At 40.5% G+C, this 25,762-nt stretch overlaps 1 protein-coding gene across 2 annotated transcripts in view; it reads right to left on the reverse strand.

The window, feature by feature from the left end:
• The window catches only part of CXADR (CXADR Ig-like cell adhesion molecule), a 57,769-nt gene that overhangs the window by 30,346 nt on the left and 1,661 nt on the right, over positions 1–25,762 (reverse strand). For both annotated transcript variants that reach the window (XM_032477071.1, XM_032477061.1), the window contains exon 2: positions 3,891–4,057. In XM_032477071.1, the coding sequence (XP_032332962.1) occupies positions 3,891–4,057 (167 nt within the window). The remainder of the gene's footprint in view (positions 1–3,890; positions 4,058–25,762) is intronic.

A 25,762-nucleotide genomic window follows, 5' to 3' on the forward strand; every position in this document is an offset into this window, starting at 1 on the left:
AATTCTGTTAAACTAGACCTGGAAAAGAACTATAATTGTTACCTCTGACAATCACTAAAACTAATTTAACAAACTTTATAATCTTTAATTCGCTAATGAAATCCTTCATTGTGGCCATCCGAGACCAAAAGGCCAAAGAGCGGTGGTGTGGCCAAATCAGAAAACAAGACTGCCAATAATTTTTTATCTGAGATGTTTACTGTGAACAGTGAAGCCGGAACTGGTGCCATCTACAGAAATTTCTCCAGGGCATGGACCTGGGTTCTCCTATTACCACCTCCCCTACCAGCTGACCCCACTCCTAATTCACTAGAGTCTTTATTTATATATTAAGTGTCTGCATGGAGGAAGATGCAATACCAGTTTGCTAAGTAAAAAAAGCAGCAGCTGAAGGGGCCACGAGAACTTCCTCTGTAAACACAAGCCATCACCGCCTTTGCTCCACCTTCCCCCACACTCGCAGGTCAACAGCAACACGGGGAACTCCTCCAATGAGACTGTCTCTTCCTCTGTATTAAGTACCGGCTCTCTTGTGAAAAGCCACAAAGTTCAATCCATTGTACTTTCAGTCCCTCATTTTGCTATACACACACTTTACTAGTCTTTCAAGGAGGGCCTGACAAATAAACTGTCCCCACTGTTAGTCATTTTTGTAAACTATCTTAGTATTTTCCCATGAAAACAATCTTATAAACGGTAGTTAAGAAATGGGGAAGTAACATTTACCAGGGAATTTTGATTTCTCTTCAAAACCCTGCCAGGATGGTGGCATTATCCACGTTGAACCTTTAACCTGATCACAACAGGGAATAAGAATGGAAAATTTCTCCAGCCCAGTCCCCTACCACACTGCCCGCCAGCTTGAAAACACTAAAATAAGGGTTTAGCTAGCATTATAATGCAGCCAGAATTCTATGTAAGCATCCTCTACTGCATCAATCTCTCCCCCAGCCTTTCTGTCTTTTATTTTGGTCTCATTTTTGCTGTGTTTTAGGTTAGAGGCTAGGTTTCCCACTCAGCACAGAAGTCCCGCGGGCAGCGAGGCTGGGCCTCCCACTCAGCACAGAAGTCCTTGGGTTCTCCTTGCATGAAGGACACACAAGGCTACAGGACACACTGCACCTTTTGGTCTCTAGACACCCCTTGTCACAGGGCTTCACCCATAAGTCTTAAGCCAGAAGAATTTAAGACCCATGCTCTCAGAGAGTGGACAAGATGGTGAAGCAGAAGGATGCTCTTAGCTCACCCTCTCCCACGAATACACCGAGACAGACATCCACCCACCCATTCACTCAGAACACCTCTTGAACTTTGACAGAGCACTGCCTTCTTCAGAAGACAAAATTCGTCGCCAGCCTGATGTTCCTCAGTTTACAATGGGGGTACGTCCAGATAAACCCATAGTATCAGTGATGATAAAGCAAAAGCCCAGTAGTGATTCAGTTCTTACTATGGTCTACGAAGTGCTCTAAAATTCTATCATCAATGGAAACTTCCCAAGTTATCATATGGAACTACCCATCCAGTCATGGATTAATCCCCACAATCAATGACCCATTAGTGCCAATTTCATTCAACAGACATCCCTAGTGCCTGTTATATAAAAAGGTTCTCTGTTACATGCCGTTATGAAAGTTGAAAGAAAAAATGAGTAAGACCCATGCTCTCCATTCATACACCTTAATCAAGGACCCAGTCCTGGACTCTGAAGAGGGATGGGCACTGCACCGGCACAGGAGTCGGGGGTGTGCAGGACCTCAGGTAGAAGCCTGCATTCAGGGTGCTGGCACTGCCATGGAGGGGGGTGGGGGGAGCAGACAGTGAAGAGCAAGACAGGAGAGACAAGGGTATCAGGCTGAGTATGAGTCAGGCTGGCACCAGAATTAGGGCAATTATCCTTGAAGGAGGTGACCCTAATCATTTACAACTTGGGAGAGCTCCTTCATTTTTCTGTCACAAATACATCATGGACAGATTGCCTGTATTTGCCAAAAATAGTTAATTACCTAACTGCACTGATTCAGCCATTAAATGGCTGGATAACCACTTCTTTAATATAGATCGTAAGTAAAAAAAAAAAAAAAATATATATATATATATATATATATATATAAACAATATTCTTCTAAGTATTTGAACTTGTTTTTCCTCCCTGGTCTAATTTATTAACATTGATTTTTGTTTTTAAATTCAATGTCAGATGAAGCTACTACGAAGCATTCTCAATTAAATGAAATATTCTGGCACCATTAAAAGGCAAAGTGTGATATATGTATTTGCAGATGAGGTTGAAACCAAGTCCCATAGAATTAACAGAAACTGGTGACTAACAGAAATTCTTGTGCTAGTCCTACAAAACAGCATGTAAGAAAACAGCTAGTTAAAAACCCCTCCACTTGTCCCCTGCCTTAATTTTTGACTCCTTAACCACCTTTATAGATAATGCCTCTGACATTCTGGTCACTATAGCAATGGGAGAGCTAAGTTGTTTCCAGGAACTTGGAGTTGGCTCCTGTGGGACCAACGACCCTAAAACTGGGCATGGGCAGGTAACCAGGGAACAATCTTCTGACGTCAGAGGGGTGAAAACCCCAGCCTCAGATCACGTGCCTCATGAAAAAACACGTAACTCAGATTCACCTGTACAAAACATAGATTACCTCACCTTTTCCCTAACTCCAATCACCTTTCCCTATGCCTACGAGCACTCTGCTGCTTTGTCTCACAAACATCTCAAACCTCTTGCCTTTAGGAAGGCAAGGCTGAGATTTGTTCTTCTGCCTCCTCATTTGGCCGATTTCTGAATAACTCTTTCTCTGTTGCAAATCTCACCATCTCAGTGTCTGTCTTGCTGCACGTTGGCCAAACGAACCTGGATCAGTAGCAAGGTTGTCGGGCAACTTTTCTCCCTGGTGCTCCTTTTGGCTTTTCAAGTTTTCTACATTAGGCTCTTATTATTTTGTAATTAGAAAAATTCTACAGCAATATCGTTATCTGTTGGTATCCATGGGGCATCAGTTCTGGACCTCCCCCCTTTCTCCTTCCCCTCCTCAGATGCCAGGAGAGGCAGCTGCATGTGTTCGCGTCCCTCATATAAGATGACATACGTGCATATAACTTACATGCACCCTCCCATATACTTTAAATCATCTCTAGGTTACTTATAATGCGTAACACAAAGCAAATGCTATGTAAATCACTGATGGCACGTGGGAAATTCACTTTGCTTTCCGAAATTTCCTAGAATTTTTTTCCCCAAACATTTTCAATCCACAGTTGGCTGAATCCATGGATGCAAAACCCAGATACAGAAGGCCAATTGCTGTTTCACTTAAGAAATTCAATGTATAGGGTATTTAACTTGAAAAAATACAGAAGACTCTAATAACATGTACCTGTGTTATTCTTAGACGTGTCCCTTGTGCTAATAATGGAATCCTTGTGCGAAATTTAAAAACTCAGTTCTACCTAACTTTTCACGAAGTCTGGTTTACTCGCTGTCCCCAGCACATTCTGCACTTTCCGGCCAGGCTCTCAGGCCTGCTCCACGTGCCCCTCCCCTGCTCCCTGACTCACACACACTTCCGGATCCAGAATTTCAGAACGTTCACGTCCACAAGTTCCTCTTCTTCCACACAGCCTTCTCTAAGAGGTGTGGTGACCTTCTCTTCCTCTGAAACTGTGGATCACTTATCCAGTTTGCTCCATTACATATGTGCCCTCGCTTTCCACCAGAGCAACTGCATTCCTTACCCAGACGGTAAGCCGAAGAAGTCTAGGGCTTTCTTCACGGCTCCCATGTCCCCCCACCTATGTGACCAACACAGTGACGGACACCTAAGACAAGTTTCCCTGCCATCTGCCAAGTGAGCAGCACGCAGCACACTTACCACCTGATCCACCTTCTGATTATCAGCTGGAGATAGCAGCCACTCAATGTCCAGCGGGCCCTGGTCTTCTGCACCAAGGGTAAATTTGCATGGCAAATAGGCAGTTTCCCCTTTGGCCTTTTCAATCATCTGTTCGGGAGTAGTGATGCTCAAACTTCTGGCGAAATCTAGAAAATGAAACACGGCCTCAGCACCTGTGTCAGGCTGGCAGGACACTCAGCACACCTCAGCTGTTCAGAGGGAGTATGGGATGCGGTGGAAACAAGATTCTATTGGGGACCAGAGTAATGAAATTCTAATTCAGCAGTTCCCAGTCCTTTAAGTTTGTGCTTCTGTAGAAATAGAATGACAATATTAATACCTATCTTATTCAAAACAATTTCCTTTCAAAGCACTGGGAACTTCCCAACATTGTATGGAATATAAGCTTTCCTATGTGAAATATAAGAGCCTAGTAGAGGATTTCTGTTATCCAAGCAGATGTTTAAAACTGAATCTGCTAGAGGCTCTGAAAGGTCAGTTGTGTCGCGCTGATTCAAGGCTACATTAATTCACGCTTGCCATGGTGCCAGGAACACACTGGGAAGGCTTGTCCCTGGGACACATGCTCATGAATTCTGACACATTTTCTGCCAAGGCATCGTTAATTCCAAATTTTTATTAAACTTCGTTCTGTAACTTTCATTGAATGATTAAAAATATTCCTAAACAAATTTTGATGACAATTCAAAAAGAGAGGAAACTGTCACAGTTTATGTATTTTTAAATGTACCAAGTAGTTGACCTCAATATTATCTTTAAGACATGTCTGTTTATCCCTATTTTCTTTCTGAAAGTCATTATTTTTAAAAGATTATCTTAAAATTTCACAACTTATTCTCAAAATAGTACTCTATGAAACTTCCATTTAGATCACAATTAAATAGAGAATTAATGCCAAATGGCAATATTCGAAAAATCTGTAAAAGCAAAAGTAGATGTCCCGAGCCCCAAACAAAAATTCCAACATAGATTCTTCCAATTGAGTTTATGAAAGAGATGGCTTAAACCCACTGCAACTCTGAAAGTCTCCTCAGGGCTAATGCTTTTCTGTAACAAAACTAGTATCTTTTACGTGCATAAAAGAAAGAAATTAAGCTATGAACAAAATATCAAGTTTAGTCAATTCATTCATAAAATTAAGTCTATTTGCTACATCTAATAAGACTGCAATCTGAACAGCCAACAACTTAATATAAAATGTAAATTTAGTTTGTAAATGAACTATCAGGCAAAACTTAATTTTTTTTCACTATTTACACTATAAAAGTTTGCACAGCATTAGTCTGTCAGTGTTTTCCTTGTGATAACCCAACAGTTTCTTTTGTGTAATGTATGCAGATCTGAAGTTTCAAAAACACAGTTTTCGTTCAGCAGCTCTACTATTTGGACCTCTACATCACCCAACCCTGACATTCAGGGCTGGATGATGACCTGGAAGAGGCTTTAAGCACTAAGGTTATGATAAGCAGAGCCTGTCTCTCCTCAACCACACACCCCCCACCCCTCTGCCTTCCCACTCCACAGCTCAAACCATAAAAATAAACACAGAGCAAAATTAAAAGAAAATCCAAGTCTTAATTCTCCATAATGACGGTTTTGATGCTGGTTTTCAAATGATAAACTCCAACAAGAACAAACCAAAATGAAGAATTAAATTACTGGTCATCACATGATCCTTTCCATTAGTCCTTAGAAGAGGCTTAATATAACGGACCATCAGTTGTAATAAAATGTTAATAAGGCTGAAGCCAATAGATTGAGAATGAAAAGAAAGTTAGGTTACACACAAGATCATTTACATTTAAGCACCGTCCTAAGAGTTTACCACATTTAAGTGCACTCATCAAATAGCAAATTACAACTGGACATGGACTCTCTGCAGGCCCTCCCCTAAATCAAAGGCTGGCCTTGTCTGGCCAACAGAACGTAGCCTGAGTACTGCTGCACCAGTTCCAAGGCTGGGCATCAAGAAGGCTTGCTGCTCCCACTGTGGTCCACTGGGACACGGGCCACCACGTGCACACACCACAGGAGAGAGAAGTGAGAGAAGTGAGGTGTTGGACCAGCAGCTCCAAGTGCGCGGCATGCAGCCCCCCAGGAACACCAGCCTGGACTCCAGCCCCAGAAGCCCGGGCAGGATGGTGAACTCACACGTGAGTTAAAGCCACTAAAGTTTGTGTTGTTTTGTTACACAGCAAAGATTGATGATGTGCCATCTAAAGCCACTGATTCAGCCCAAACGGACTACTTACCATCTCCACAAAAATCCACACTATGCCAATCTTCATTTCATGTCCACATTTCTGTTTTAAATGATATGATTTGATATTCATGTGTATAATCTCAACTATCTCTCCTGATTAACATTCAAGTCTCTGAATAAATACATTCTATCATTTCTAATAATCTCAGTTCCATTCCTACGTCGCTCACTCTGGCATCCCTCTACATCTCTAGCCTACAAGGATTTTTCTTTCCGTCTTCCTAGGAATGCTCACAGTGCCTTCCTTTCTGCGGTCTCTCTCACCCATTTGGCACTCAGCGTATACTGTCTTTTATTTTTTCCCTTTTATAAATTTGAATTGTGAAGTTGACTCAGGTAGGCTCCACGGTTTTTGTCATATATTCTACACATCAATGCACTTGTCTTCTTCCCATATTACCTTGTATCTTTACGTGAATTTTTAAAATGAATGCCCTGATTCACCATCGAATCATTAGCTCCGTTAGGGTCAGGAGAAACTGCGGGTATCTTTATCTCCTGTTTGTGGTTCCTTGCACATTAGTAGAAAGGAACTGATGACTGAATTATAAGTTTGATCAATTTAAGAAATGTTGAAAATGAGCATTCATCTGCCAGAAGAGGTCCTGCTCCTTGAAGATTTCCTGTCCACAGCAACTACAAATGTTGTCTGCACTTAATTTGTCTGAGTATGAACACCTTACATATGAAGTAAGGTAAGAACAATCTAAGTACAGTCCAGAATGAGAATTCCATTTCAAAATGAATCCAGAAACATCTCAAAAACACGAAGGCAAGAACGTATGCGAGAATGAAAATTTGCTATAAAAGCAATTAAAGTTTCCTGGTTTCTCTGTGCTTCTAGAGTTTTTATTTTATAAAAATCAAATCAAATTTAAAAGGCCATCAATTAGACATCGAGATGACTAAAAGTTCAAATCCTCTTAATCCATGCTCTCAGTACTTACAGCACAGTCATTAGAATAAAATGTAAGTTTGTTTTCATGATAGTATCATTCTTTCTTGTTTGATACATTAAAATTACTTTTCTCTTAAAAGTATCTGAGGAAACATTTATTTACATGTGTATGAAAATGACCTGGATAGATAAACTGTTAGCAGTTACTTTTTTAAAACTGAGATTTAAAGGTGAGCTTTATAATGAGATTTTCTTAATATGAATACTGCTAAAGACATTTTAAACAGATTTCTAAATGGCTTTCAGTATTTCTTTCTCCAAAAATGTTTAAAACATTCAGCTGCTCTTCATTGCGCTGCACTAGAAATGAATTAAAATCTCAAGATGGTACAAAACAGTTATTGGGTCTCCTAGCAACGCTGAAAGGGCCTCTCTGCACAGAGGCATAGTTTCTCAAGTGTTGATGTATGCAACAGTCACAAATTGCAGAAGACAAAAGGCAGACATTTGGTCTCACGCAGTGTTTTGGGATAGTCTTTCTTAATGCTGCCCAATTCCATTTATGCAGCAAACTGAGTTATAATTTAACATGCAGGTTCAAACATGGTCTCAAAACTAAATCAAATAACAAATCTTGTGATTTTACTCAAACTTCTATTCAGAGTGTGGTGAAATACAGAGCATGTGATCAACCACGAGGACCTGCAGAGTCCTGTTAGTAAGTGCCCAGCACTGGATTATATAAATAAACAAGCTGAATCACGTCCCATTTTGTCCGTGACTGAAATAACATCTCCCAGTTTTCTACTTGTTTCTCTAATCTCTGAATTCCAAATCTCTTGAGTCTGCAGAGCCTCTCTTCTGCCCAGTCTGACCTTTATCTGAGCAGCAAAATGACATGAGCTCCTCGGAGTATCTTTTGGCTACGAGGCTGTCACCTTCTGCTAAGGCCTTGGACCTGCTTCTCCCCTCAATGGAGCAGCACTGGAGATAAGGCAGGGCACATCTTCTCCAGAAGGCAGGCAGTGTTGGAACTGATAAACTGCCTTATATTTCTTTAATTTCAAGTTTAAGTCACATGTTAACCTAAATGACCAGAATGGTCCTCAGCTATCTTTCCCTTCTGGCAACCTTAAAATCAAAGGAAGCTGGACTGTGCTCATGAAACTTTATGGTTGATTAAAAAAAAAAATAAGTAAATGTGTGGGAACTTTCAATGAGGTTTTGACTGAGGAAAGCCATAAAGAAAAATAGAGAACACAAAAGCGATGAAGAAAAACACAAACACTTAACTATATTAAAAAAATTCAGGTTAGAAAAAAAAATCACCATTTAGCTTTCAATAAAACTTGCTGTAGGAAGATTTTCTGCTCTTCTGTCACTGAGGAAATGAAACAAAAAGAATGGTGTGAAGCACGTTTTCCATGTATTTACCCATATGTGGAGCCTGCCAGTGATGGGATAGGCAGTTTTTGCACAAGAGTCCTGAATTCCAGCAGTGCTGGGTAAGGTGCTTCCCCCTGGGCAGAGAGAGGGGCTCCTACAGCTCTCATCTAGAGACCTAGGCAATCAATGAAGCACTTCACTACAGCAGAATCAAAGGGCATTCGAGCAATTCTGGACCCAGGTAAGCAGGTCACAATTCTGTGATACGCTGAGGAAAGCAGAGGCAAGCAAAGTTCACAGGCCCAAGTACTTCTGCACAGGAGAATGGAAACAGAAAAGGCCACAGAAGGCCCAAGTGTTGGAAACTGACTGCAGCACACACGGAGTCCAACTTACTGTCAACACAATCAGAGGCCTGTGAAACGTCAATGTGCAAACCCACAGGACCTACTATGTGCAAGTACTCTGTAGTAGGATGACATCTGAAAACCACCCCCAAAGTCCAACAGGCGGCATCTGAAAACAACCTAAACACCTAGTAACAGGCAGGAAATTAGGCTAAGAAATCCAAGCTCCTCTACCTAGGACAAAGAACTAGCGAAATACACTAGACCAGAACTAGTCCCCTCCAGCAAAAAGACCTTAATAAAATATGGCTCTGGCATAGTAAAATCAGTTCCTACTCACAGTAATGGAAGCTGGACTGATATTTACCTGATGGCAGAGATAGTCACCTAAGCCAATAAGATCTTTCAGAAAGAACATGACCTTTAACACATACACATGTAATAATAAATATACAAATGTAATAATATGGTGGGGGGGGGGCTGTGCAAGGAACTGAATAGTGTCCCATCAAAATTTCTGGTGAAGCCCTAACCACCTCCACATGACTGTGCTGGAGATAGGACCTTTAAGGAGGTGATTATGTTAAATGAGGTCATGAGGGTGGAGCCCTAATCCAATAATTGGCACCTCCTTAATATAACTTTAATGTTATGATTTATAATAAAAAATACATTATTTAGTCTGTGTCCCAGTTCCTTGCACAGGGCTCCTGAGTGATAAATGTGTCTTTTGTTACGATAATGAAGTGACTTAAGAAAATCCCTAAGCAACCAGGGGAACCAATCACTCAATTAGAGGATTGGAACTTCCGGTACACCCCCCCCCCCGCCCCGCCCCATCCCCGGGGAAGGAGATGGGTGAGGGGCTGGAGATTGAGATCATTCACCAGCAGCCAATGATTTCATCAACCATGTCCTGTAATGAAACTTCTACAAAAACCCAAATGGACAGTGTTAGGGTAAGAGAGCTTCTGGGCTGGTGGGGAGAGCAGCGTGCTCAGAGAGCATGAAAGTGCCATGCCCTGTGCCCATACCGTGCCCTCTGCATCTCGTCCACTTGGCTGTGTATCCTTTTAAATAAGCCGTGATTAAGCTCTGTGAGCCGCCCTAGTAAAGTAATCAAACCTGAGGAGAGAGGATTGTGGGAACCTCAGACAGACAGCAGGTTGGTCAGAAGCACAGGCAACCACCTGAATCAGCATCTGATTCGGGGCGGGGTGGACAGACAGGTGGCAGTGTTGTGGGACTGACCCTCATTAACCTGTGGGAGCTGACCCTATCTCCAGGCAGACAGTGTCCAAGCTGAGATGAACTGCAGGACACCTAGTTGGTGTCAAAGAATTACTCGGTGACATGGGAAAAACAACAACAAAACCACACACATCAGAATTGGTGCCCGAATCAAAAAGCCTCAAATCCAACCATTTTTACCTTCATCCAGGCCACAACTATCTCTCAGGAGGACTCAGCCCACGTCCTTCCCCGCATCCACCCCCTCACTCTAACCATCTCCATGCTTCACCCCGAGTGTTCTCTGATCGTTTTCTGAAACACGTCTGAGAACCCCTGCCCCACACTGATTGCCGCTGTGCGCCCCAGGCAGTTCTCCATCCTCTCTCCCCACTGAGCACACACACTTTACAACACTGCCTTCCCTGCTCCAGCCCACCTTTTAACCTCACTCTTCTTACTTTGGTCTCAGTTCAGGCATTTCCCCAGAAAATGTTCTTTGTGTCCAGACATGGACTGAATCCGATATTGCTCCTCAGGCAACTGACGAGGCCTCCATCCTAAGCACTTTTCCTGCTTTGCTGAAGCTGCTTCTTCACCGTGTGTCCTTCTGCCCTGTACCTTCAGTAAATAGTTCACATTTGACTTAGAAGCCGAAGCTGCTTGATTATCATTGATATCCTTCAGCATAGCAAATTTTCTGGTACTCAGCTTTAAAAAAAAAAAAAAGTGAAAGGAAAAACTCACAGGCACAAGTAGCACCTTCGCATAAGAGAAGGGAAACAGGATCCACCAGAAATCAAAGCTGTTCCATTTCAAAATAGTGGAGAAAGGTTAACAAGATGCATTATTGCCAAAAATAGGTGAAAATGAGTTAAGACCTTTCTCTTTCAAAGATGGAACCACAACAGTGAAAGCATCCTTCTACACTGGAATTTGACACAACATTGTAAAAAATGTTAAAAAACAAAAAACCAAAAAAAAACAAAACAGTGAAAGCATCCTGGCCTGGGACCAATCACTGAAGAAAACCAAAGAAATCAGAGGAAGGGAAGAGTAGATTAAGTGCACACCTGTGGAGCACCTAGTTTGCACATGTTTCCCTTACCTAAATGGCCCACTTTCTCCCTTGCTCGGCTTCCTCCCACTGAAAGTACCTGTAGCCATTCATCAAAGTACCTCTTACCTGTGGCCTCCTCCCAGATCGCCCACAGGCAATGTTAACTGCTTCCTCCTCTCTGTTACACAAACCATTTCTCTACTAAAGGTAGTTGTTTACGTGCCCCTACCCTTAAGCACAAACTTTCACTTGCTTAACGGGGTCCCAGGGTTTCATCTCTGGAGGGCAAAGTTCCAAGCCTTAGTCAACAAGTCCCTAGACCTGCCTTGGACAAAATTGCTCAGTTCAAGTGGAGGCAGGAGCTGGGAGCAGAGGGGAGGTGAAGGAGCTATTTGAAAGGGAAATGAGGAGAGGACCATGAAACCGTGCAGGGAAAGTAGGGAAAGAGGGTCATGGGAAGACTGCATCTACGGAAGGAAAGGAAAGGAACAATGAAACCCAGACAGGAGACACAGCTCAGAGGGAGCTGAGCAAGCTCCATCCGGCGCTGACAGGAGCAAAGACTGATGCTTATTACTTTATTACCCACACCACAAGAAATGTTAGCAAATCTGGTAAGAAATTAACATGTGGGCAACTTTATATGTAATTATGTTAACATGAGTGAAATAGGACATGAAAAACTTTTGTGAATATCCTAAAATCACAACTAAAGATGGAGAAGTTGCTTACCTAGCTCTTAACTATCTCTAGAATAATAACACGAAGCAAAAGGAAAAAAATGTTACACGCCGATGTGTGGTTTCTCAAAATATCTGGAGTTCTTCCAAAGATATTAACAAAAAAAGAAAATCTAGAAATAAAAATAAGAATAATCTAACTTTACATTCCAACAGTAACACTGAGTATTTCTTTGGTTTCTTCAAAATGGGTATGTTATAACGACCTTAATGTCAACTGTCTTAAGAGTTTATGTGATATTGACTTTAGTGAGAAATGTCAAAGAATGTCATAGAGATGACTGTTTTAAATGAAGGAGACATTCAATCGTATCGCTGAGTTTAGATCATAAAATTCAGGAACCTTCCATAAAAACACAGTAATATGCAAAAATGATTTATTAGAATAATGTTGAAAAATAAACTGGGCAAATCAGGAACTGATATGTTTAAGGGATTGAGTAATTTTGTTGTGTGTGTTTGACAACAAAAACTACAGATCGGATGTCTGGGTTAGCAAGCAAGTCACTGGGATGCTCTAAACCCTGTGCAAAAAACGCATGCCAAGCTGTTAAGATCTATTTAGATCCCTTCCTTGACCGCAATTCCAAGCTGCCGATTTCCTTCCATCAGGGAGCTGTTTTGGAATTACTTGTTTGAGATGTTTAGAAGTCACCTAAATAGTAAGTGTTTCTTTCTAGAAAGGAAAAGAAAAATATTTTAAATATGTTAATACTCATTAACTCCTCCAACTAGGCCCTTAAATACTGCTGGGGAAGAGAAGAAAAAATTTACAGGAAGGGAGAAATCATGCTCTTTGCTGTCTAGGAGTTTTAGTTGTTTAATTCCCACGTGTGCTACTCAGTACAGTATGTTAATATGTACTGAGAGCTAAGAGCTACAGTCAGGTAAGTTAATAACAATGAGAAATGACATTAAGTATATACTTACTTCCTTTTCTATGCTGTTTTTCATATCAATTCCCAGCTCCCCAATGACAATCAGAAATCAGAAAGCAGGTGTCCAGGAAATAAACTGAGCTGGAAATGGGGAAACCATCATCCCAACAATAAACAGTAACTAATAGCGACTGAGTACCTAGAATGTGCCGGGCACTTTTCAAAACATTTTATACATATTAACTCTTTCAATTCTCATAACGACTTTGAGGGAAGTACTAATATTAGCCCCATTTTACAATGAAGACACAAAGACACTGACAGGCATCTAAGATACTAAGAGAGTAAGCTTCAAAGCTAGGCCAACTAGCTCCAAGTCACACTCATTCTGCAAGTAGAAGTTCACCAGCAAAGACCCTCAGACAGAGATTTCATTTTAAAAATCACTATAAAATAACAGAGTGAGTACGTAATTAGACCCCATTCCAACCACTGTGGTGCAGGAGGGTTTGGAATTTATATGCTATTCCTCTCCTATACTAAATTTCTAAGGAGACAACATTTTAGGCAGCACATGGTTCAGGAGTTTGGGTGGACCTTCTTTTAAACAGAAAAATCATACCAGTCTAGGATCTGTTGTCAAGTTTGTCACAAAAAAAAAGCTCTTTCATTTTGGACATGTTGCTTCTCTAGGGCTCAAACATAAATTAAGGGTGTTGAACTAAATTATCTATTTCAGATCTAAATACGTCCAAAATTTAAACCAGCAATCAAGAAACCATCGAGAAGCCTTCCCCTGACATCCATGCTCAAAGGCAGCAGCAACAGCTCTGGGTTCACCTCACAAGTGCAGACATCTCTGAAACACTAGTGGCCTGCATTATGGAAGCAGTTCTGCCCATGAACAGTGAGGGCTCTAAAGGCAGATCTAGGTTCGAGTTCATAGTGAGCTCACCAAATGCTGGGCCCTGTGAGTATTAATGTTTTCTTCTTTAAAATGGGAATTAATAGTAAATAACAATGCTTATTAATTTGCAGGCATTAAATAAAATAATGCATGTAAAGCTTAGACCAATTCCAGCACAACCTGGTATTACCCTTCCAATAAACAGTATCCAGTATGACAATTCAATGTCATCTTGTAAGCCTGTCATTCCTACTAGGATATAAACCTGTGTAGTGCTGTTTTAATATTTTATCCCTCACATTTAGCAGTGCCTTCCATATAGGGAGAACTCAAAATCTGCTATATAAATAAATGACACTGACATGTATCTATTAGGTCTGGCAATCAGAACCTCATTAGTACAGCTTAACATCAAAAACCAGCAACCCAATCAAAAAATGAACAGAAGACCTAAATAGACATTTATCCAAAAACACCCAGATGGCCAACAGGCACATGGAAAGATGCTCAATATAGATGATTAGAGAAATGCAAATTAAAACTACAATGAGGTATCATCACCTCACACCAGTCAGAATGGCCATCATTAAAAAGTCTACAAATGCACAGGAGAGTATAGCTCAGTGGTAGAGTGCATGCTTAGCATACACGAGGTCCTGGGTTCAATCCTCAGTACCTCCATTAAAAAATAAATAAAGGAATCTAATTACCTGCCCTCCCCTCGGAAAAAAAGTCTACAAATGAATGCTAGAGAGGGTGCAGAGAAAGAGGAACCCTCCTACACTGTTGGTGGGAATATAAATTGGTGCAGCCACTATGGAGGACAGTATGGAGGGCCCTTAAAAACCTAAAAATAGACTTACCATATGATCTAGCAATCCCATTCTTGGGCATATATCCAGAGAAAACTATAATTCTAAAAGACATACACTCCAATGTTCACAGCAGCATTATTTACAACAGCCAAGACATGGAAGCAACCTAAATGTTCATCGACAGATGAATGGATAAAGATGTGATATATATATATGTACACACACACACACAAAAATGGAATATGACTCAGCCATTGGCAGCAACATGGATGGACCTAGAAATTATCACATTAAGTGAAGTAAGTCAGACAGAGAAAGACACATATCATATGATGTTACTTATATGTGGAATCAAAAAAAAAAGATACAAATTTTAGCTGCAAGCCAAAAATACTCACAAACATAGAAAACAAACTGTGGTTATGGTGGCGGAGGGGAAGGGGAATAGATTAGGCATTTGGAATTAACAGATACACATTACTGTATATAAAATAGATAAATAACAAATTTATGCTATATAGCACAAGGAACTACATTCAATTTCTTGTGATAAGCCATAATGGAAAAGAAACTGGAAAATACATGTATGTGTGTGTGTATATGGATAATTGAATTGCTTTGCTGTACACCTGAAACTAACACTATAAACTGACTACTCTTCAATAAAAGATAAGAATTAAAAAAAAAAAAAGAATCCAATTGCTGACATAGACCAAATCTGATTTAGTGAAGGCTTGGGGGTGGGGGGTGGGCGGAGAAGGTTGCAACAGGATTTTTTTTAATTGAAGTATAGTTGATTTACAATGATGTGTTAGTTTCCGGTGTACAGCAGAGATTCAGGTATACATGTAGATATCTATTCTTTTTCAGATTCTTTTCCATTGTAAGTTATTACAAGATACTGAGTATAGTTCCCTGTGCTATACAGTAGGACCTTGTTGTTGCAATAGGATTATTTAACTACAGAGGTTGAGGTGTACGTGAGTAGAGACAGAAGTGACTGCTGTTCTGAGGAACACGGCTCTTAAGAGCAGGAGAAAAATAGCAGAGTGTGATGTGTGGTCAAGGAAAGGCTGTTTTGAATGAGAACTGTAGAGCATGTTTATAACTCACAAGGAAAGAGCAAGTTAAAAACACATATAATTCTCAAGGACCTAAGGATCAAAACCCCAGAAAAGAATGAGACCTAGAAAACAGGGGATAAGGCAGCTGTAAATAAGACTCAAGGGAAGGACTAAGAGGACCGGTACAATTATGGACAAATCTATACACTGAAGCACAAGAAATTAAGGGAGTTTGTACCTGATCGCCTCCATCTCCTCCACGACAAAGGAGGCAGACAGCATTTACTTAGAATAAAACAGGCAGAACAGATGTGGGTAGAGGGGTTTTGGAGACAGTTTCAAGTCTGAAACAGGTGAGGAGGAATGGGAGAAGTGAAGGACTGCAAAACGGTGCCACAGGTCCAACGGGGATGTGACAGCGGAGGAAGCTGAGCAAAGACACACTGGGGTTTATCATACCCTTCTTTCTAGCTTTATATTTATTTAAAATTTTCCATAATAGAAATGTTAAAAAAAAAAAAATGATGTGGCACTACACACCCACCAGAACAGCCAAAATGAAAAAAGGCTATGATGAGGATGTGGAGCAACTCTCATGCTCTAATGATGGGAATGCCAACTGGTACAACTAACTTCGGAAAACATCTGGCAGTTACCTCCTACAGCCAAACAGACGGATAATCTCTGGGACCCCAGAAACTCCAACGGTAGTTAGAGAAGTGTATGCACACATGCACTAAAACACAAGCCTGAGGACATCACAGCAGCGTTTTTCACAACAGCAAAAACTGGAGGGAAAAAAGCGTCTGTCAACAGTAGAACGGGTAAATCAATGGTGGGAGAGTCACACAATAGAACACCATACAGCAACGCAAATGAATAAACTACAGCTACACAGCATGAATAATCTTACAAACACGACAGTTTAAGTGAAGGTTACACAAAAAACATATACTGTGTAATTCCATTTATATAAAATGTTAATGTGACCTATACTATTGGAAACCAGAAGACAGTAAAGGAAGTGACTGCAGGGGCGTGAGGAGACTTCTGAGTTGTGGGTTATGTGTTATTTCTTGGTCTGGGTGACAACTGCATAGATGTGTCTGCTTCTGATAATACTCTCACCTGTACACTGGTGGATAATGCTCTAAACTGCATGCTTTCCTGTGTATGAACATCATGCTTCAAATAAAAGGCTTACTTAAAAATGAAATTTAAAAGAGCTGAAGGAACTAGAAAAGATTGTTTTAGTTTTGTCTTTGTTAAAAATATAATGTCCTTAAACAACAAGGAACGACTGTAGAGCACAGGAACTATATTCAATTCCTTGGAATAACATAATAGAAAAGGATCTGAAAGGAAAAAAAAATGTGTGTATGTATATGTATAACTGAATCACTGTGCTGTACATCTGAAACTAACATTGTAAATCAATTGCACTTCAATAAAAAATTTTAAATACATATATACTATATATATAAAATGTTCTTAAACAACAAAGACCTACTGTATAGCACAGGGAACTATATTCAGTATCTTGTAATAAGCTATAATGGTAAAGAATCTGAAAAAGCATATATATATGTGTATATATATATATATATATACACATATATATATACACATATATACACACACACACACACAACTGAACCAACTTTGCTTTACACCTGAAATTAAGACAACACTGTAAATCAACTATACTTCAATTAAAAAAATACATATATAATGTTTTTATGCTTTACAAAGTACTTTAAAAAAAAAAAAGTCTAGCCAAATCAAACAGCAAGAACTATCTCCCCAACGTACACCAGCCCAATGCATCAGCCCATGAGCAGAGGCAAAGAAAGTGGCTGTAGGACTGATCTACATCAGAGATGGGAGCTGACATCTGACGATGGGACCTGGGATTAGTGAAGAAAACATCGTTTAAAGTAATCGGAAGGCCAGAAACGGGGTGGAAGAGTAAGAGCCCAGAGATCTCACTGACAGCAAGAGAGTGTGACGGAAGTTTGAGAAAGCTGGGAGGCAGTGACAGTGGAGTTCAAGATTTCAGAGGAAGAACTAAGTATAAAGAGAGGGTTGCCTAAACGAAATGGATAGAAAATCACTGTATCTGAGGTCAAGGGACTGTGGTGTAAAGATGTTAGAAAAGTGAGCTATAGCAGGAAAATCCTAAAATGCCAAGATGCTATGATATGGGGGTGGGAGGGCTGTAGCACGAGGCAAGGCATTTTTTGGTCAATGTGGAGAAGCAACCAGAAGTCTGATATAAGCAGTGGGCAGGAGTCTCAAGGGCTGAAGGGTTGGCATACAAGGTGAAGGGGAAACACAGTCTGGAGAGCCAGTGGGCCCCCAAGAGAATAAGCAGAAAATCACATGGTTTTTACATCACATGGCACATCTGCTTGGATCCATCCCCTGCTCTGCTGAGTACTCCGCACTGAAGCTCGCCCACAGTACTGGAATGGTGTCCTCTTCGTGTCCCCTGAAGCACCCACTACAGGGCCTCGCCCACACGTACTTACTATTTATCTACCCCCAAACTTCTTCCACAGGAATTGAGGTTCTGTATAAGAAACTTAGTGTATAATTTATAAACCAGGACCAGGGAAAGTGTAAATTATAATGTAAAGCCATTACACATTCAGTTAAGAATGTGAACATGCAGATAGGCTTTCTGTATTTGTTGAACTGGATTGTGACCCATCTCTTCCTCCCTCCCCTCAAACACACAGACACAGACACACTCGTCTCAGGAAAGCATTCAATTTCATTTCTGATTAAAAACTAAGTCTCAACCTTTCCTCAATCTATGTAGTATATTACCTTCCCCACATTCTCTAATACAAAGATGCTAATTTCAGAATTCTCTGGCAAAACAAATGCAAATAGAGTATTTTGCATTATGGGTAAAGCAGATCCGTTGCCATGGTGAATATTTTCATCACCTTCATAGAATGGTATGTATCACTCCATTTAAAGAAATCTGCCTTTGCCTCCTTGCTCTAAAAACCTCAGGCTCTGTTCTATTCCTTTAATTAACATGAACAGGAAAAGTGACTACTTGGCAAAAACAAACTCAGGTGAAGTGTCTTATAAAGGTGGCATTACAGAAAATAAGAAAGCAAAGAGACATAATAGTAAAGCAAAAAATGTTATCTACATACGGAAAATCCTGAAGTTAATAAAGAAAAGGTTAGTTACAATAAAAAAAAAATCATATCCCTGTTGTATGTCTACCTTGATTGCCTCAATCTTGGCAGTATTTCCGTTCAAATATCCCAAAATGAATTCACATTTCCCTAGTAATCATCACTGGGGACCCCTCTATCCTTACTTTCCATCTCTCCATAAATGCATTTACTTTCCTTAAAGGCAAGTTAAAAGTATTATTTTTGTCCATATACTTGTTTGGTCTGCCTTATACCTAAAATGCAAATGCATATAACTATCTTTATTCGATAGTTATATTTTTTGTGTGTAACAAATCCTCTGATGATTACAAGAAACTAGTAAGAAACAAGAGACTTTAACTTGTTACCAACAGGAATACAATGTGACGCAAATAATTATTTAAGATAAAACCTCAAGGGAGCAATTCCAAAGGCACATCCCATTTGACAAAGCTGTTTTGATGGGCAAATCACACTCATGCTATTTTAGTTAGTATGTTCTGAAACTAGATATAAAGGAAAGTGACTGTAACAAAAAGCTCCAAGTTGTAGACCTGCGCTGACCAACAGGATATCTGCTAGCCACACATGGCTACTGAGCATGTGAAATGTGGCTAGAGCAAACTGAGATGTGCTATAATTTAATTCTTATTAATGTTCAATTTGATTGCATATGGAAATAATATTTTGTGTATACATTGGGTTAAATAAACTATATCTAGATTAATTTCACCTTTTCTCACTTTTAAATGTGACTACCAGAAAAATTTAAATGATATATGTGGCTTGCATTGTATTTCTACTAGGACAGCACTGTCTGGATCAATGCCATAATTTACTGGACTTAGGTCTTGGCTTTACGACTTGATTCCTATAAAAAAAAAAAAACATAATGTATCCTTCCTACTCATAGTGTCAGGAGAGTGGATTCAAATGAGATGTGTCTGAAACTGTCTTAGAAAACACACTAAGATCACATTTCTCGTCCAGAGTTACCAGTTCATTCTAAAAGTATCAGATTTCACATTGTACAACCAAGTAGGTTAAAGAGCCTTCTCAATTCTTACTGTAGAATTATTCAGGGCACAAGACACTTGAAAGTTTTTGTCTAGTCCATTAAAGAAAAAGCCCATGGGAATTGACCTGTATTCAAGAGTTCAAAGCACTCCTCACTGGGGAATCAGAGTCACTCTAACAATTCAACAAAGACGTGGCTCAACACATTTGATTCCACTGTAACCGCGTATTCCTTGAGAGCATTTTTATCCATACAGCCAAATCATCCTTCCTTTGGAGAAATCTATAAAACTCTCATAGCACATCCAGCTATACCATGGGAAAGTGAAAAAGTAACCATGATTAGTTATGTTGCTGCTTCTTGAAATCTAAACAGTTTTATTTCTTAGAAGCAAATGAAATCAGTCATTCCCATTCCAACTTGTGAAATATTTTGAAAGGGCAGAAGTGATTTAACAGTCTCTAAAGACATATGCATTGTATTAATAGGCATAAACATTGGTTAATTTGACTATTAAACCATTTTCTCACCAACTATGAAAGACAAATTGAACCATGTCACTGATCCCACACCTACCCTAAAAATAGACTGTTATTATCTCACCCGCTTACCCTACCTTTCCTTATCAACAGAGCAGGCAATAGTCTTTTACCAGAACGCTGCCGATTAAAATAAACTGCAAATACTGCTGTGTCAAGCTCAGGCCTTTAAGGCTTAAACTTTAATTGGCTAACTCATTATTAGAAGCCAGAAAGGAAGGGTGAGTCAATGAGGGGAGGGAAAGCCCACAGAAGTAGTATGTCCCTCTAAGTCACCATTTTGCCACTGAATGCAGAAACATTTTCAACTTCCTACACATTTTTCTTTTACATAGAGACAGCAATGGATTCAACAAAGTGCACAAATTACAAAGAAATACCAGTAATAGAGCCCCAAGAGATCACCAAGCCACGAACTACCAGCTTCCAGGACAGATCACTTCACTGTGCCAGGGTGACATTCTCCTGCCTGCCTCACTCCACCATCTCAGCCCTACAGAAGAAATTAAACAGAAGATAAAGCAGGGAGCCAGAAGCTACTGCTCTTTACTTCTCCTTAGCATCACACTCCTAATAGAAACCAATTCAATTCCAAAGCCAGTCTAACAATTATTCTGTATCATTAGATTTGTTTTCTTTAAAAATGCAAGGTAGATGAAAGTCAGTGAGATAAAGGCATAACCTCATTTTAGTTAGATAATTTCAAATTATTTCCCGGGTTACTTTAATAATTAATTACTTTAATAATCATTAAAGTTCACATTCACTACTTGCTGACCACCAAATGGAGCAAATCAAAAGCTCCCAGTCTCCATTCTTGCTGTTATTTAATTACACCTGAAAATGATTTGTGTAGGACAGCAGAAAGGCAGAAAAGGAGGGAGGGGGAGAAGAGGCTGCAAACAGGAGATTAAAATACCTGCCTAGTACATCTTTCCCCATTTATTCACTCACTTAATCAGAGGCCAATTAGGAAGCCATTTCAACCATCTTAACAGATGATGGTATAAGGCAAACTGTGAGTAGAGGGTTACAGTGACTTAGAAGCTGTATGTAAGCTGGTGAGAGAACAGGACAAGTAGAGTAAGGTACCCAGATTCCTCCCTGGGCATTTTGGTGCCTCAAAATGCCATTTAATGTGAGACGGGACAGTGGTGTATTGACAGGTTCAACAAGTCTAAGCAAAGATGTCATCACGTGTGTGGTTTGACATTACGGGCAAAGCTTTGAGAGAGTGGGACTAGAAACAGACTGGAAGCTGTAAGGACATAAATGGTAACTGAATCCAGAAACTGACATTTACAGCACACAGAGAACGTGGGCCCGCAAAGAAAAATGAGGAATAGCTCAAGGGGAAAAGAGGCTAATCAACAGAGCCATTCTCGCCGAAAGGGCTGGGCTAAGAGGCTGAAGGTGCAACGTGTCCACTGGATGCAGCCACAGTGGCCACTGCAGTTTCACAGGAGTAGAGGAGGGAGGGTCTCAGACTGTAAAGGAAGAAAAATTCCTGGAAATGAAGGAAAATAATGGAGTCAGCAAATGCCGGCAACTCCTTCAAGAAATCCAGTGGAGAAAAGGAGAGGCCAGGCCGCACTGAAGGAGGGGCAGAAGGGCCGAAGGCACATGAGGGGTACTTCAGCTTTGTTACAGTTGATGGGATCCTAAGGTAAGGGATGGGATAGGAGAGTGATATCCTTGAGAAGCTTTGAAGGTTAAGTCCAGGAATGAGTGTAAAGAGGAACACACTGTTTTATGAAAGAATGATCACGTGAACACGGTTCTAAGTCTGGGTAGCTAGAAGTTAGTTATCTGCCGGCTTCTCCCATGGACTCTGCCCCCTTGGAATTAAGGCCATATGTGCAACATGCACTATTAAACCAACCGCAAGTGCAAAGTCATATCTTATTCTCTACTTACCTGACGCCCACTCAGTCTATTAAAATCTAGCTTTATTCCCAGTACAGAAACTGTCCTCCCTCTAGAATCGATAACTACTTGAATGATCTCAATAACCTCCTAATGTAACACCCATTGGCCTCGTTTCATCATCAGTTTCTGGGACACCTTCATCTTCTGGTTCTCCTGCATTCCTTATCACTCTTTAGTTCCCAGGTTCCTCACCTCCTGCCTCCTTGTTAGAGGGTGAAGTTCCCCAGCATCACATTTCACCTTCTCTTCTAGTCCTGCCTGCTTTTCCTGGTAACCTTACACAGCTGCCACCTATCAGCAGTCATTCGCAATTCTGCATCACCCATCTTTCCCTCTCTCCTGAGATCTAATCCTTCACTTACCAACTTCCTACTGGACATCTATCTTTTACTTCCGTTCCTCTCAGGCACCACAAATACAACCTGGCCAAACCTAAGCCCACTGTCATCTCCCTAAAACTTGCTTCTCTTTTCTTTATTTCCTGTAGATTCCTGATGTCACCCACCATCCAAGCAAGCCAGAAATCGTATCACTTCCCTCCAACTTCTTGCCTCTCATTCAGTCAACCAGATACCAGATTCCACTGCTTTTCCCTCAAAACAACCTTCCAGATGAAAGGGGGAGCCCAGTGCCATTTGGCTGTGTTTCAACAGGGACTGCTTATGCCCAGGTCATCCCAGCTGGCTTCCTGCGTTAGATCTGTTGGTTCCAGAACTGCTGCCAAGAGCTGCCCCATTCGAGAGAACAAATGTCAATGTACAACCTCACTCCTGTAACCACCTCTGCAAGCTTCTTAGTGCCACTGCTGGGGTGGGGGCCTTGACAACACATAACCTGACAGCGATTGTCTCCTAAGCTCCTGGCACAATCTTTACGTCTAGTGTAAACAGTAGTGACATCATGTGGAACCTGTTAAAATGCAAAACCTCAAGCTCCACGTCATACTTTCTTGTAACGACACAAGAGCACATCAAAAGTTTGAGAAGCACTCGTTAGATAATTCATACGTGCTGAACTTCTCAACTCCCAAGATGCACCATACCCCTTCAGATCTCCATCTACTGGGAATAGTCTATCAAATCTTTTGCATCTTGCAAAAATCCTGTACTACTGTAGGAACATCTAGCACAGCCAACAATATTTGAAAGACTAGATCATTTAATCAATTAATTAATGGTAAGTTCAGCTGAGGACCTGCAGGGCCGGAGGTACTCAAGTGCATTCAGGTGGAAGTGGAATGTTGGCGGCTGGAAATCGTGGCCCAGAATCCAAAGGAGAGGTGAGCTGGCAACATTTTTAAGTATTAGCAACTACTTGGAGGATACAGCGATGGATAGATGAATGTCGCCCAGGTTTAAGACAGATTGAGAAGAGAGCTACGGGCCAAATCCCAGGGTAGGCCAACATTTAAGGAAACTACTGTAGAAGGTAGTGGAGAGTAGGTTAACAGAGCAGGAAAGAACCAAAAAAGGTATCAAGGAGCTCTGAAAAAATACATGGATTTGGCATGTGGTTACTGATACCTTTGACAACTGAAGCAGGGAGGTAGGACAGAATCATGTGGTCACAGACAAAGCATAAGCTTAACTTCTTTAGCCCAACATTAATGGAATGAATAATCACTAGTGGATAACCTTTTTTGGATGAGGAGGGAGAGAGAGATGGAACTGACAGCCGTAACACACACATAGTCCTAGTGGCAAAGAGGCTGAAAACGTTCAGTGACACATTTGCTGAATGCTTGCTATCTGCCAGGTGCTATAAGCTAACACTGGGACTGACTGTAACAATGAACACAGGTGATGCCCCTGCCCTCTGACCTAGTGCAATGAGATGTATTGGGTAATTTTATGGAAACGGCAAAACAGATAAGATATGGAGCCAATGTAGGGTGGTTTGTCTTGAAGAAGCAACTTTTGCTCTGATGGTAGTATAGTGACAGGAATGTAATTAAGAGAGGCGTATGGAGGGGATAAAGTTCACATCTAATAGCCTGCATTTTTTTTAAATATAGAGAATAGTCCAGGTAAAGCAAAACAATAAACATTTCCCATTATGTCTACTGATATAGTGGGATCCCCATTCTTGACACATAAAGCAACCGAGGAACACAGAGAGGATAGGAACCTGCCTCCATTAAACGGCTAACAAATGGTTGGAAGAGCAGGATCACTGGCCAGTACTTTTTAAGTTTCACTCATGTTGGCAGTGTGAAAAGGAGCAGCACCCTAAACTTTAACAAGACCCCCAGGTGGATGCTGCTGGGTCTTGGACCACTTTAGCTTACAACTCCAGTGTTGCCCTGAATCCTGGCGTTCTCAGAGCGCCTGGAAACATTCAACTAAGATCAAGATATTAAAGGGTAATATTAAAAGCCTTCAGCATTTGGCACACAGTTAAAACAATAAAAGATTCTCAATAAATGACAGATAACCAATGATACAAATTAAGGATGTCAATTAGAGGTAATCAAAGGGGAAAGTGGCTGTTCTAGGGGCAGAACAGCATAGCAATAAGTGCAAAGATTCTGGAAGAAATTTGTGGCCTTGGCAATTAAGTTACACAACCACTCTGTGCCTTTATTTCCCCACTTGTACAGCAGAGACGATACCTAGGGATGCTAGGTACATTAAATGAGTAAAGCCCTTAGAACAGTGCCTGGCATTTAATAACTGCTTAGCCAAGGCTTTACTTTTTTACTACTGTTGCTACTGCTCTACCACTGCTGTCACTACTACTAGTGACTTGCTACTAGGTAGACAATAAAAATGCATTAAAGAGCTCCATCAGCAACCATAGTACACCACAAAACTCTACAACCCACATAGAGACATATCTAGAGAAAGATCTACCATTGACAGCACTGCATTTTTTAAATACGTAAGCCTCCATGTTGTTTTGCCAATCATAGAATCCAATCATGTTACTACTCAAATTGAGTTCATGGTAATGAATTTCTAAAGAGTCAAGAAGCCTCTGAAGAAATACTCAAAGCTGTATCAACTAGTTTCTCAGTTGTTTCCTGTGCTGGAAAATTAAACATAGTTGCCTTCCTTAGTTGAAGAGAACAGTCCTTTAAAAAGATGTTCACCGTACCCTAGTGTAGTTTATGAGAATGACTCTGTATGTATCAAAATATCTTAGGTTGAGATTGTGCCTATCAAAGTGAGGTATCCAGAAAAAAATGAAATCCAATTATCCTGATATACCTGAAAAAAAAAAATCCTCAACATGGTTTATGTTTTTCCACTTCTCTGCTTTAGATGTAGCCTAAAACTTTTTTTTTTCATAGCAATGACAATGTTCTCAATTTCTACTTCATTTCAGCCCTTGATCAAAAAAACGTGGGAATGTATCATGTAAAATGGTTATTAACCCTTCATCTTTTCTGGAAGCTTTACTTTGGGAATTTCAGCCAAGTCTAAATAACACGTATTAAAAAGGTGGAGGTAATGCAATAGACTCAGATCAAAGATTAGACTTGTTAATAGAATGTTGATCCCATGAGTAATGCTCACGCTGTGGAATCCAACAATAGAATTAACATTTCAACCGGAAGCAAAGAGCCATCCCAATA

Source organism: Camelus ferus, chromosome 1, assembly GCF_009834535.1.
Source record: "Camelus ferus isolate YT-003-E chromosome 1, BCGSAC_Cfer_1.0, whole genome shotgun sequence".
Lineage (NCBI taxonomy): Eukaryota > Metazoa > Chordata > Mammalia > Artiodactyla > Camelidae > Camelus > Camelus ferus.